Consider the following 15,341-nt stretch of genomic DNA (forward strand, 5'->3'; position numbering starts at 1 on the left):
TACACGAACTTAGTCGTTCGCCTACCCCCTCCACTGGGGGGGCATACCCCCCGAGGGGCCGCGGTCGCCGAGTGTCGTGCGGTCCGTGTTTACATGCGCTGTCCTTCTCTGCCCTACACGATCTATGTCACAGCACGGACCCGAAGATTGGGCTTAGATCAAGACTAAGATGGAGATCCTCGGTCTAATTTCTTTTCATTTACGTCGCGCGGCGCTTTTATATTAATTTATGCGCGCAGAAAAGTCATTATTCCCGTAGTGAATCAATAACAACGATTAATGATGGTTCCTCGTAATTGCAAATTGGAACGGAAGGGGATCGAAAAGTTAAAGGGAAGGTCTGAACGGATGGGAAAGATAGATGTTTCAGCTTGATCGCAGTGATTATTGACAAGTTGTCGATATTCAGCCCGGCAGCGGGTACTTCTCCGATAAAATGTATCTTCAAGAACATTTATACTTTAACCACAACTGTGTTGTTGATCGTTCTCGTAGCAAAAATCATTGCAAACGACTTTCAAATTGAATAGCACGTTATATTTGATGCCCCGTAAGTCAAGAGCCAACACGAAAGAGATTATTCTTCGGGAAATCTTAAGAGAATTCTAAGTCTCGTGTAACACGGTATGGAATAACGAGGAACCAATTAATCAACCGTGTTGTTCAAGGATTGCCAGTGTCAGTTTATCGAAAGGAGATACCTGAAGTGATAGCAGCTGCCTATTCCACTCCCAATACCACACACTTGCAACACAGGAGTATAGTGAACTATTATGACTTCAGATATTTTCTTCCGAAAAACCAGCCATAATATGAAGAGTTCACGTGTCGAAACGATTAATTACCTTCCAAGTTTCTTCACAATTTACTGTCACATCATTAGATTGATTGATATAACTTTTGCCATTTAAAATAAACAATTGAATAACAAAAATTGAAAGAAATTTTAAAAATAAATTTGTCTTATTTTGTAAATTTTCTCTGAGGTTTTTTTTTTAGCAAAAGCTAATTTATTTAGCCTATATTATTTTTCAAAATTTGTTTCTACAATTCTTCTCAGCTTCACGCATATGACCCTTTGTCCTCTTTCTCAGCTCTTGGATTCTAGCAGCGCCCCGTCCGTGTAATGAAATCGAATTATTAATATTATTGCAGTAGTTTTTAACGAGCACTTTTCTTCGTGTTTCGAGCTCGTCGTTCCAACCCCCCCCCCCCCTATTAAGTAAACTGTGGAATTAAACACCAACTGTTCTCCGACTGTTTCTCATTATTCTCCTCATTAGAAAAGGAGGTTGAGAGCGATCCCCTTTAAGTTCGCAAATTTTCATCTGCGCCGGTGAAAAGCTCCGACAAACTACTTCTTCGTTTACAATGGGAGTGCGCGTATTGCAACAAGATCAATAACGTTCCGGTTTCATTAATTTCCGGTCACGTTGCTATTCATACTTCGACACGGCGCGCGGCGTGCGATAAACTTCGAGAACGCCATAGCGAGCGCGAAGTGTCGCCGTAAACTTTTATTAAAAACCGTGAAATCACCGCCCTTTTTCGAATATGCTCCCTTGAAAATTGAACGGAGACGCCGTGAATTATTATTGAAAGCAATTTTAAGATTTACGACAAAATGTCACCGCTATTTAAATCATGCGAAATTAAATTACTACAAAAATAATGGCCGGAGTACGAATTTTACGTTATTTAAATCATGGGAAATTAGACTGGTGCAAAAATAATGGCTGCGAATTTTATGTTATTTGAATCGTGTTAAATCAAATGAGAGCAAAAATAATGACTATAATTTTATGTGTTTGTGCCAATGATGAATAGGTATAATGCGAAACTGTGAAGACATTAGAAGCGTTTAAGAATATTATTAACATTATATTCGATTTGCAGAATTGATTAAAAGTAGAAATGCATTTTTAAAAATTGTTTTAAGACAGATAGATCAGGCAATAAAAAAATTTTTAATTCGTACACGTGAAATGCAATTCGGTTATTAATTTTGTACCAATCTAATAGTACACTTCACTAGCCTTTTAATAAAACAAAAATCTCGAGCGAAGCTTTCCCCTCGCGTTTTTCCTTTTTTATGATATTTTTACACTTTTACCGTCTCAAGTTAACAGATATTGGCTTTTCCGGTGACGCAGGATTAAAGAAAATATAATTAGTGTTACACGCGCTTAACGGTAGACTGAACAGCGTATTATAATAATAATTCATGTTGTTATCAGAGAAAATGTGGAATGTAGAAAATTACGTCAGTTTTCAATGTTTTAGCAATTATACTAAAGCAAATAAGAATTTCAACTCTTATCGGTAATTTCAGCTGTTCGAAGCATTCTGATGTTGTTCCAGTATAGCCATGTACAGTGACTGCATTTGATGGGCAATTATGCGAGCGGTATTAGCGAGGAACACTGGCAATTTGTAGCGTGCGACAGATTTTGCGATGAATCGTATATTGCTTCATAGTTATCGATCGTTCGCAAACTTTCAGCACGTGCCGACAGCTTCGAGAGCTCATAAAAAATTCAAATCCCTGAGCTCAAGGAACCCGAACAGTCTTTAAGACGTTGAACCCTCACGTTTTTAGAAAATTGAAAATTATAATACTACTTCCTCCTGATTCGCTTAACCTGGTATACTAAATATTTGATCATGTAAAATATGAAATATAAGAAGCTTACTTTTTTGCGTGGAGAAGAACGGGCATTAAGTATGTATTTGATTAACACGGTAACTACAGTTACAACCTCCAAAAATGTCCAAACTCCTAAAAATCCTCATACTCCCAAAAATTCCCAAACCCTGACAAGACCACAAACCTCCAAAAATGTTCAAATCCTCGAAAATTGAAATTTTCCCTAAACTTCTAAAAATCCCCCAACCTCCAAAAATTTCCACATCCCCAAACCTCCAAAAATCCCCCAACAATCGTAACCTCCAAAAATGCCCAAACCCTAAAAAATTTCCAAACCCCAAAATTCCCTAAACCTCCAAAAATTTCCAAACGCCTAAAAATCCCCAAACCCTCATAAGACCCCCCACCTCCAAAAATTTTCGAACCACCAAAAATAGGAATTTTCCCTAAACCTCTAAAAATCCCCAAAAATGTCCAAACCCCCAAAAATCCCCCAAGAAAGTCAAAACCTTCAAAAAGTTCCAAGTGCTCAATAGTTTCCAAGCCCCAAAATTCCCCAAACCTCCAAAAATTTTCAATCGTCCAAAAATCCCTAAACACCAAGGAAATTTAGTTGCCAAGATTGAAACTGAAAAAGTTCAAATTGATTACAGTAATTGCTTCTTTAATTTTTCTGCATGTTAGAAGCTCTAACAAAACTTAGCTTACTCGGACACTCCATGATAAAAATTATTTCTTAAACCTGTTCATGGAACAGCGCGTATTATATTCGATCGACGAGGGAGTTAATGAGTTAACTTCGCCAAAGACACCGAGAAACCCTTGTAACTGGACAATAGATCTTAATAGCACGACACGATCACACAAAACACAAGAGTCAACAATTTCAATGAAGTTTTACTGAACTTCCACTGTTCCCTCGGTGCAATCAGATACTGAACGAAGAATATGAGTTTTCGTGGAATTCCAAGTTTGTAAAGTCCATGGAATGCATCTTTGGCACAGTTGCCACTGTGAAATATTCCCGAAAATCTATAGAAAAGCTGTATCATCTCACTGTTGGAATTGTTCTATCAAAAATTAAAAACCGTACAGTCATAAAACACATTTTACATTTTATTCCTCTCCCTAGTCTGTGTGAATATCATAATCAAGATACTCGAGCAAATGTTTCCTTTGAGAATAGGAACTTATCTGCTCGCTAAAGTGCTCCCAAAATGGACATTTTATGCAAAAACTCTTCCCAGAATTTTTATAAAAGGGTATGCTGTAGATAAACCCAGACTAGTTGACTAATTTTTAGCGTGTCCTATTTTTAAAACATCTCGTTTGTGATAAAACATTTTTATTTTCCATGCGAACTTCGCAGTTTATTTATAACTTTGCGTGATCCTAGAAAGTAGAAAGTAGTAGAAACCTTAAATATTTTTTCTATTTCAAGGTTGACAATTTTTAAATGAACTCTAATGAAATTTAAGTTGATTCTTTAAGGGGCGAGCTTATCATTTACATGTTCCACTGCAGCGAACAAAAAATGACTCCATTAAAGTATAAATTGAAATCTAAATCGGTCAAACTTTTAGGATATGAATATTTATACCAACAAATGTAGCATATCGATGGAGCAATAAAATAATAATAATATTATATATGTATTGTATATATCTTTTTTAATATTCATTCTTCTTTAAAAGTAAGTATAATTAATACAGGCACGGTAATTGGCTCCCTTGGCCTAGTAAAAATAAAGTGACGTTTTCTGACATTTTTACTACGACTAAAAATAAACAGTCTGTACAAGAGAATCGACGCTAATAAACGTGTTCCTCCTTTCTCAGCGTTATTTCAGAGGTATTGCTTTACCGAGAATAGCAGCACAGGGTTATAAACCTCACGAACCTAACACGATGTTATAGGCAAGGGGTCAACAATAGAGCATTCGCTCACGGCGTTTGTATAGTTCCATAAAAATCGACGGAACTTCATTCATTCACATCTTCCACTATCACGATCCAGTATCACGATGAATCAACTACATAAATTGCAGATAAAAAATTCTAACGGTGCCATGACTTGAAAATTAAATTCACGAAAATTGTTCAATTTTGCAATGTTCTGAACAAAAACATTCCCGGTAAGTAGATTTTAGTACAATTCAAAAAATATTTTGTTGACCTCTTCAAATAAAAATTAAAGACAGTGCTGGAAGAAAATCAGTAGTACGAGACCACTTTCATAGGACACCAGTCCTGTTTCTCTTAAAAGAGTGACAATTTTATTTAAAAAAATCCAATTAGAGAACCCAAGTAAAACATATGCACTTCCAGTGATTTTAAAAAATCGATTTCCCCAGAGTTGTAAATAAAAATACACGGGACAGGAAGAAAGTCAGCGGAGCAAGAACATATTCGAAGGACGCCGGTCGAATCGGAGCCAAGCAAAGGTCAGCGCGGATGAAGGTCGGCCAAGTTTGTTGCCAATATTGCACGACGAACGGCGTTCGCCCTGGCATTTAGGCGTCGTCGTGACTATGCAGCGGACAATTAACAAAACCGCATGTGAATCAGGACTCACCCTGTGTCGCGGTACTGCTGGCATGCTGCTGGTCCTTCCACGGTACTGCCTTGACCCTGGACCACGGGATCCAGATGTTACACCAGCTGGACCAGCTGGACTGGTTGGACTCGGGCCACCGGGGCTTGTCCCTGGACTCAGGTGAGACGAGGAGGACATAGCACCTGGACTGATCGCTGGTGTCCTCGTGGGGCTCCTTGGAGAGGGTGACAGGTGACCCCACGGTCCTGCTTCTGCTTGCAGGAACCTGTCATGTTAAAACTTTTGTCAGAATGATGATTTCAATTGAACTTAAGATAATGAAGGGTTTAAGTGCAGGATTCAAATATTTAAATATTTAAGTTTGCAGGGTTCAAATATTTTTTATTGTTTGGCTGTGGATCCCTATGCGTTTGTGTCTCGGTAAATGTTTAATATAATTTTTACCTTCTCTGCAATATAATAGAACCCACCATAGAACAGCTATTTTGTTTATGATTTTATGAAAACCAATATGGACCCAATTTTTGTTGAACTGTGGGTCTTACATAAGCTTGACCTACTTTGGAATATATTTCTAATTTTTATAGGTCAATGGAAATCTATATTTGCATAAAGATCCACGATATAATAATAAAACTATGGATTTTCTGAATGTGACATTTATAATGATCCTCTCATTTCATTTTCAGTCTAATGAAGCTGACATGACTATTAAATGAAATGAAAGCGTTTATTCAAATGCTTTCCAAACGTCGATCAGAGCTGTTACTTTGCAATGAATGGAAAAAATGATGAAACGAATGAAAAATTGAAGAATGATGAAATACATGGGAATGAAAAAGCTCCTCAGTACAGAACTGGCCTGCAATGATTTTGCACAGAGCATAGCAACGGAAAATAATAACGGTAGAAATAGAATGAAAATTGCAGGAAAACTTTTCCCTGAACAATGGGAAAGTGCGTTTCGCGTGGGAAACGTTGAAACGTATAATAAGGGACACCATTTGCATAAGGAAGCGGGTGCGGTACGGAAACTTTGGAAACAATTTCAACTTGGCCAACGTTAAAGTGATCGATGCGGCAATTACATAAACGAATGCTCGAACATCGCCGTGTAAAAAGCTCGGATCGAGAAATAATTTCGCCTAGCTGGGAATCAACGACTGAATCCGTAAAACTTAACTGTGTGATACTTTGACGCAAAAACGGGCCCGCTATTCTCCTTCGAAAAAAACATAAAAACAGAAACAAATTATATAAGCTATAACAATTATTCTCATCTTTCATAATTGAAAACTCTACGGTCTACAGATGATCAGATATTTCTCATTCGTAGTCACGATATCTTTTCTTCGAAATCGCTGAAATCATTCATACGTACAGAAATATTAGGTAGAGTCCTAAATAAATATCGATTTTATTTATCAAGAAGGAAAGCAACAGTTAACCCTTAGCACTCGAATGGCGACTGTAAGGCGCCACTAAAAATTGCTGTACCATTATTCAAAATTTTTTTACATTATTAAATCTGATGATTGTATTTAATAAATATTCAGTATTGAACGAGTAAATTGCACCATTTTCGTATGAATAATATGAAAATAAAAATATATAGAAGGGACATATTCTAGGTCGAAAGAAATGTTTCGTTTTGCAGTTAAAATAGCTTCGAGTGCAAAGGGTTAAATGGCTCAAAATGTCCTGCATCAGTTGCAAGAAATGGAAACCACAGAAAGTGATTACCTAATTGAAAAAATTGAAAAAAAAGGAGAAACAGACTCCTGCAATTAATGCAGACAATTTTTAATTTGCATAAAGGTCTGCAGTCAAGAAATGGAAATGATGCTCGACCTAATACTTAAGTGGCTTTCTTCATTTAATATTGTGATCAAATCCAGGTGGATATAGCTCACCTGTGCAAATCGGGGGTGGGTCTAGCGACCGCGATGCTGGAGCTACGTCTTCTGGATGGAGTAGGCGATTTCGGGGCGTCAACTGTCGCGTGACCTTGGGAGCTCATCATCGAGCTGCGACGGACCTCGACCTCGCTACTCCGCCTCTGGAAAGCCCTTTTGCTGCTCCATCGTCTGCCCTTCGAGTCGGCGTTCGGGTTATCCTGCTGTCTGAAACGCCATCGCGATGACTTTTAGCAAGCGAGCTAAAGTAATTACTCCGCGAAGTCGTGTCGGGGGTCGGGCTAGAAGCGTTTTTATGCTCGCGATAGAACGACCGGTTTATTTGCCGGAATTTTAAACGAAGCGGAAGAAAGTCGACCGACTACAGTTGCAGCATACACAACGGAGAGCATTGTGCAAGAGAGTAGGGTGGAATTCTTTATGCGAATGTAAATAGAAATCGCAAAGCTTCGACGCGGGACATTTGCCTAATAAGATTTGTGGACTGTCGATGCTTGAATACTTTATTCGACCTTTTAAGTTGCAGAGACGTGTTTTCATTTTGTTAGATCATGCACGCTTAATGTCGTCATTGCGATCCCGTGAGGAATGTTTAAGCAGTTAACTGTGGAGTTTAATTTGAAAAATCCCTCACGGCGCGGAATTAGAATCAAGTAATGAGGAATATATACGTCGAACGCAGGCCAAATGCCGTTATTATATTATATTTTACGAAAACAGTAAAACAAACTGAGAAAAAATTACGTTTTTATTCGAGAAGAAATTAACAATTCATTAACGTTTTTAATTTTTCACTGGTTTATTTGTTTCGTCGTTAATGCGACTTTTCGAAATTTCAAAATTCTGGACTCTTGGGAATTATTGTAGAAGTCCACTGTAGAGGTTTGCTTAAAAGGGGGTTACTTAAAATAGTGAAAAAATTAGGAGAACTTGGAAACGTATTATTTTCAACTTATTAAAATTGTTAAAGGAAGAATTTATTACTTGGCTCCTGGCTTTTAATAATTTTATTTTGCGTAGAGATCCGTAGGCTAGTTGTAAGGGTCAAATGAAGGTGAACTGAAAAAGAGAACAGATGTTTTTGAACAAACATTGGGCTGTTGGACAATTTGTAAATATAATATTACTAAAGAGCCTTAACATTAAATTTTCTTTAGTGTAGAGAAGGATTAGAATTTTTTCGTCAGCGATGCACCCCGATAGCTATAATAAATAACGTTTCGCGCTCGTCATTATAATATCTCGTCGTCGAAGGAAGCCTGCTACAGGGGAGTGGATTAAATCGACTAATTAACACAAAAGTTCAAGTTGTCCGTTAGAACACACTCGGCCGAGTTTACTTCCATTAAAGCCGCACACGCTCGATATCTGAGCGTCTCCGAGATCTATGTTGCTTGTACCCAGTGGTTCCAGCTGAAATTCCTCCACCAGAGCTCGCTTATGTCATCAAGATCTCTTGTAGATCCCTCTACATCATATCTGAGCTTTGTGCCAAACCTTCCTAACAATTCAATTACGGTTCTCATCGAGACCCATCAAGCTGTAATCCTTTATTCGCAGGCTTAAGTCTTCAATTTCAAATATTGAACTTCAAGACACTTCTTTATGTTTTAAGACTATTTTTTTAATGGATACAATACTCCGTATTGCATTTAATAATATTATATTTACATTTTAATATTACTCTCCATTGTGTTATAACAAAGCATCGATTCTTTACAGTGTTGCACGATGGTAATATTGAAAGATATTGTTTTTAGCATATGGATTTTCATTCTGACTGGAAAATATGTGAAATAATTTCTGTTTCCGTTCTGCGAGAAAAGTAATCGATTGTGCGACTGTTGCCTCTGGCGCGGTAAACAAATGATTCTTCTCAAATAATATTACACAAATTTGTATTAAATACATTTTTCCGTTCATTTCATTTTTAGATTTAGCTCCATAATTTTGTTCCGTAGGGAAAACAGATATTTTTGATTCATTGAAAAGTACAATAATTATCGTTTCTGAAACGTTGATATTGGTAAGTTATAATTGATTTAATTATAGGTTCACGGTGTATCACAATTATACCGGAGGGTTTACAGTGATTCGCCAATTTGAAAACTGGAATCCGAAAACTTCGACGCACCGTCGACTCATATATCGTTTCCACCACTGAAATCTTCATCCGAGTTTGTTATCCCTCCACCAAGATGAAATTTCTGGTGGAAGTCAACATCAATTAGGCGCGGACGCTGGTGGCGTATAAAATTCGACCTGAATCGCGGGAAGAACTATGAAAATATGTCACTCGGGCTCCACTAACTCCCTTGTATCTCCCGAGGCGAGCTGGACCTAATATTGTTACAATATTTTTACCCCATCTATTTATACGTTCAACGTGGCTTAATTACTGCAAACTACTTAATTATTTTAGCAAACATTGTTAATCTATAAACATCCGAATCTGCGTTACCCAGCATGCAACGCGAATTATTCACAGCCAGCATGAATAATGTATAACCAACTATAACAACAATAATAATGACATGGTATAATGTATAAGTAATTTCATATGTAAACGAATTCAATAATTAAACGGCGAATATTTATGCTTTATGGTGTATGCAAATTTTGCTGAATACAAGAAGACATGTATAGCAATATAAATTAATGATAAGCTTATTCTATTTTTAGCACAAGGAATAACTTCAGTCGAATAAACAAATATTTTCCACGTTTCAGTTAAACCTGCACAAAGCTAAATATGAAACTGGAAATACAGAAAATAAACAAACAAAAATACATAAGAAAATAAATAAAAATCCGGAAAGTAGCAGGAGATGCAACAACCATCGAACTAAACGACAACAAATAGCATTCCGAGCAGTGTAATATTATTAGTTACGTCCACACATCCGATCTCTCTGCATCAAATAAACAAACAGCGCACACGATCGCGACAGCTAACAAACTAATAAGTCGAGGTATAAATGACGAAGAAACGTGCGCCACGTGTTTTGAGTACGAGGAACGATGCAGAAACAAATATAATATCGAGAACAAACGCCCCGCTGAAACATTGCTGCGCAATTCCCCGATATTTCCATGTACGGTGCGTGTTCAAACATTTGCAAAAAAAAAGAAAAAGATCAACATCATTGACCCACATTTTTTTCGCGCGTGAGGGAACACGCACGCTGTTATCCGAAAGTTTCCGGCGACCACCGTGAAAAAATTATATACAATATGAAAAGCAGTCCGCGGGAATACGGTTGGAAAATAACGTCGGGGCGGATCCGCTCCGTTTAATCTTCCCCGCGCAAGAATTACACGCGCCGCTTGCACGTCGACTTTCAGTCGCCGAAACGCGTCTCCCGCAAGTTTTAATGAGTCCTCTTGAAAAGGAGGGCCAATAGTAGTCACTAGAAATGGCATCGAGCCCCGGTGTGTGCTCGCGAATTGCTAATCGAGCTCTAAATCCGTGTTTCATTTCGCAACGCTCGAAGCCCGCTCGAAAACGATTCTCGCCTCGTCACTTTTCATTCCGGCTGCTTTCGAACCCTAGAACGAGCACCTGCAGGCTTCGAAAGCTCACTTTCAACTAGAAGGAAGTGGCAGTGAAGCTATGCAGTGGTACCCATCTGAAAAAAGTCTGAAGTTGCACAGCGTTGCACCGCGTAACCAAACTTGTTGAAATATCCGTGGTTGCTCGAGTCATTTTTTCAATGAAAACTTGTTTATTTTCAATTGCGCTCTTATGCAAGCTTTGCTGACGTATTCGTGACGCTTTCCCGAGTAAAATGATAACCCACATGATACAGTTTGGATCGTATTTACCCGTTTAATGCACGATATTGTAGAACCTCGATTATCCGAACTGATTTCTGAATTCGATATTAAAGCGATTTATATGAAACACAATTCATATTACAAATATTTAGTCAAATTATATTAACACTGTAGCTTGGAAACCGTTCTATTACCTGGACACTTAACGAATTCCATTGATCAGTTGGGATAGTAGAGGTTCTACTATACCGTGGTTTAAATAAATAAATATGCTTCGAATTGTGTCGTGTTTGGTCTCGTTTTAATCAGAAAATTGTCACGGATCTGTTGGTGTTTCATAAGAATAAAATATAAACAAAAATGTTTTAACACTGAATTATTATTTCACCAATAGATTTGATTCCGTATTATGTTACACTTCTCTAAACAGCTTCTGTGTGTTCGCACATAACTATCGTACACGTGTCTTTCAGTTTCAAACTATCTAGCCAGGTTTTAGCCTAATTGTAGTACGCTCTGTCCCGTGGCTGACCTATTATGCGGAATTATTTCAGCCAGGTTTCGAACAAACTTTACAGTGGCAGTTTTCCATCTCCGTTCGAATTAAATTATTCCGCAAAGCTCACAATTATCACCGGTTTCGTCCTCGATTAGGATTTTGACGGCAAATCGATACAGTCTTCCTCGGAAATGGAGTTGTTATAATCGAACTCCCAATCCCGTCTGATCCGGCATTTTAAGTTGGTCATCCGCGGTTGTACCGCGTCGTGCATAATCGTTCGAGTCGCGGAGATTTCTCACTTCGCTCCAGTTTTCAAAGGCAATTATTAGACGTCGTGCTTACAGCGTGACCGATCTTCGTTCGCCAACTACAGTGGCTCAAGGAAAGTTTAATAAGATCCTGATCTTCTTTGGGATATTATGGGCGAATAAACTTGTTCTTTTTTTTTTAGTCCAAGTTTTTAAAATCAGATCGAGATCCGCGCTGGTGGGCGAGGTTCATAAGACGTTTAGTAAATTACTGGAACAAGGGCTCAAGTGTCTCAAAGCTGTAACTGCTTTAATGAATCTTACAACTCAGCGACTTAATGCAATCTTAACTCTTTGACGCAGCACAAAGACGTTTCAAGCGTATCGTTTCTTGCGACTTTATACGTGGTCAAATATTGTTTAATATTACATGAGTATTGTCATGAACATATTAGGGGTACCCATAAGTAATCAATTATTTGCAAAGAATTTGTTTTGCCTTTAGTTCTGTAGCGATCGTTGAAGAGAAAACACGTATTCTTTTACAGTTTCCGGTAAAGCAGCCCGTGTCCAAAATATTCTAAAAAATATAATTTTCTTTTTTTGCAACCCTGTAATAAGATGGCGGCGTCAGTACCTTCCGAGGATCATATTCGTCATTGCATACTTCTTCATTTTCATGCGGGATTTAATGCAACGGTAACAACAAAGAAAATTTGCGATGTTTATGGAGATGTATTGAAGGTCAACAAGTGTCAACGTTGGTTCAGAAGGTTTGCTGCTGGTGATTATGATCTCTCTGACAGGCCTCGAAGTGGACGACCAGTTCAATTTGATAATGACACCCTAAAGTCTCTAGTGGAAGCTGATCCAAAATTAAGTATACAAGAATTATCGAGAAGTCTTGGGTCCACATGACTCCGGCATAGCGTTCGGAGTTTATTTCAAATTATTTGCAATAGTTCTAAATTTTCTTGACTATGTGTTAAGAAAGTGTGCGTCATTTTAGAGAGTATACAATTCTTCATCGATTGCTTTTCCAGTTATAGAATTGGTGTTGCAAGATAATATTTTGATTTTCTAAGATTCTTGGCAACGGCGAGCGTGTCAAACGAGTCGGAAGTCACCTAACAATTTCCAGAGGCGACTGTTATGTCGAAAATAGGTGAATTTAGCGTGATTCTCGAGGGTGGCTCTGATTGTGCGCAGAAATTCGATATTCAGGAGGGCCAATGCTTCCGTAGGACTTTGCGAAGTAAAACAATTCCTCGAACTCCTCGTGGGGAACACGGGCGCGAGCATCTGGAGCGTGTAAACCCGACTCGAAAATTGTCAGGTATACATATATATATACACACACGAATGATTTACGGTCGCACCGTCGGACACAATACACCGTAATCGGATTAATCTAATCAGATCAGTCCCCCAATGGTGCTCGCACTTATCGTTCGAAACGAGGTGCGCGGTCCTCTGAACCGAAACCGGAAACGTTCCCTTTGAACTCCGTCTTCCTGGTTGAATGCTTGGCAAATTCATGAGACCTGACGTCTATTTTGATTTCACAACTTGCTGTGCTAATAATTAGCGAAAATTGCGGAGGCAGACTTAGTTCGCCAACGTTCCCACGAGGGCTGCGAATCGGAAAGCAGCTTTTCCCTCGAATTGGAAATTTCTCGATCTGTTCCATTTTTATTCGGATCTTTGCAAATATATTTTTCCGTCGCGGGGGATTTGTTCTATAGTTTATTTACTTTTATTACTAAACCACGGATCTTTATGGAGAATAAAATGTCCATGCAGCATTTACCAAAAAAAGGAGTTATATAGAAATTTCTTTACATTTCTTCTTTTTATTTCTTTAATACTATGTGACCATATTCTTTTAATGCTCTCACTGTTTCATGTTTAACCTGCGCATTCTTTACCATAAATGCATAAAATCCCGAGTCCATTTATTACATTATTTAGTATCAGTTACGTTAAAAATGCCCAGAACCAGGACATTAAAAGCTTACTATGGCTTCTGGATGAAAACAACGTTATAAAATTACTAAAAATCATTGCAAGTTAAATTTGAATATTTCTTCCATTACTAATATAGTTTAGCATCAAATTTATTTTTTGCTACCCAATTACAAGGTACTGCACAAGTTACATACGTAATTAAAAAAAAATTTTAAAACAAAATTATCTGTTTGCGCCTTCAAAAGTTAGGTACACGTTCGATTTCGGGGGGTTACTATTTTCAATAAATTGATCGATGATAGTAAATTGATACTCTTTTTTCGCACGAAAGCATAGAATTTCCAGCCTAAAAATCGGGAAGCCCATCATATTTACCGGGGTATCAGCTTATCTTCGAGCATGCTGGGTAGTTCGTTCGAGTCCTCGTTCAGGGTAGCAAAGAAGTCTTGGAACCTGTCAGGGAAGCTGCTCGGCGGGCAGCTGTTCACGGAAACCCGGTCGAAAGTCTGGGCGGGAATTTTGTGGCCGTCTTCATGGTGTCTCGACGTGTCCGGCGTGTCCATACAGTCTCTTTTGCTTAATCGTTCTAACCGAAGCTTTGCCTCGTCAACTTTTGCAGCCCCACTGTTCGGCGCCCCATTCATCAACCAGCAACTCACCACGTAAACAACTGAACAACAAAAATGTTCTTCAACGATCGTCCCTCAATGTCATTCAAAATCCAAGCCGACCTCGACCCAAACGATCAGCTGCCAAACAAACCTCGAAACGCACTATTCAACGATATTTAATCGCCGCCCGTGGATCGACAGTGAAGATTTCATTCAAGATCTACAACTTCGTCTCAACTCTCAAAGAAGACTGAGGTCATCCAACAATAGACTTTCGGTCATCGAGACGGACCGCGCAAATTCGAACACGTGGATCATAGATGCCTGGTACCGCTAGATACGGACGATCTGAAAGTCTTTTTATCGACTCACTCGACTCGAAAGATGATCTAGAGACGAACAATCTCGGCGTCGGTGAGAACGCGAAAAATCGCGAGATCGTTTTCGCGAGACCGATCCAGTCGAGAGGTGGACGTCGAAGAGCGATGTTGGTTTTTTCCCGACGAGGCCCTGGAGAAAACTGAAGCTCGCATCGTGTGTTGCACGTCGCTCTAGCCCCCGCTCAGAGTCCACAGCTTGCGCAAGCGTCACTCACCCCCGAAAGCTCGACCGAATCGCCGGATACGCGCGATAACTCGGTGAAAGTGACCAGCCGTTCCTTCCCCGTGCTTGTCCGCGATGACTTTCTCTCTATCCACGATGCTCTCTCCCTTCCTTTCACTCTCCCTCTCCCTCTCTCTCTCTCTCTCTCTCTCTCTCTCTTTCTCTGCTTAGCAGCTCGTTTCGTTCTCTCGCGTGTTTCCGCTGCAATCGTCACGCGGCTCTCTAAAATTGAAAAGGAACTGGGCGCCGGGCGTGCTTCCACCGGGCTGGGTACCTTTGGAGGGTCATTTGGCGAGGGAGCCGTCTCGCGATGACACCGAACGACGCCGGCGAATAGACTTCCGGAATAGAGTTTCCGTAAATAGACTTGAACGGTCACGTTCACTTGTTTCGCCACCTTTTTGCTCGATTCCGTTCCCGTTTTCGACGCCAGTTCCGCCGAGATGGACAGCTCATCATTGCACCGTGGGATAAATGGTCATTCTAAGTGGAAAAAGAAATCAGAAATCGTTT

General features: G+C 39.2%; 1 protein-coding gene across 5 annotated transcripts in view; it reads right to left on the bottom strand.

Annotated features, from left to right (window-relative positions):
• LOC143365286 (uncharacterized) overlaps nt 1-14,994 on the bottom strand; it is a 77,130-nt gene extending 62,136 nt beyond the window's left edge. For 2 of the 5 annotated variants that reach the window (XR_013084523.1, XM_076805332.1), the window contains exons 1-3: nt 13,990-14,994; nt 7,117-7,326; nt 5,222-5,468 (exon numbers count right to left, since the gene is read on the bottom strand). Coding sequence is in view for 3 of the 5 variants with exons in the window: in XM_076805332.1 (XP_076661447.1) it covers nt 5,222-5,468; nt 7,117-7,326; nt 13,990-14,258 (726 nt within the window). In the remaining 2 variants the exon portion in view is untranslated. The remainder of the gene's footprint in view (nt 1-5,221; nt 5,469-7,116; nt 7,327-13,989) is intronic. The other 3 variants (XM_076805331.1, XR_013084524.1, XM_076805329.1) reach the window with 3 other exon arrangements.
• Between the last annotated feature and the right edge of the window lie 347 nt (nt 14,995-15,341).

The sequence above is a fragment of the Halictus rubicundus genome, chromosome 2, assembly GCF_050948215.1.
Source record: "Halictus rubicundus isolate RS-2024b chromosome 2, iyHalRubi1_principal, whole genome shotgun sequence".
Taxonomy (NCBI): Eukaryota; Metazoa; Arthropoda; class Insecta; order Hymenoptera; family Halictidae; genus Halictus; species Halictus rubicundus.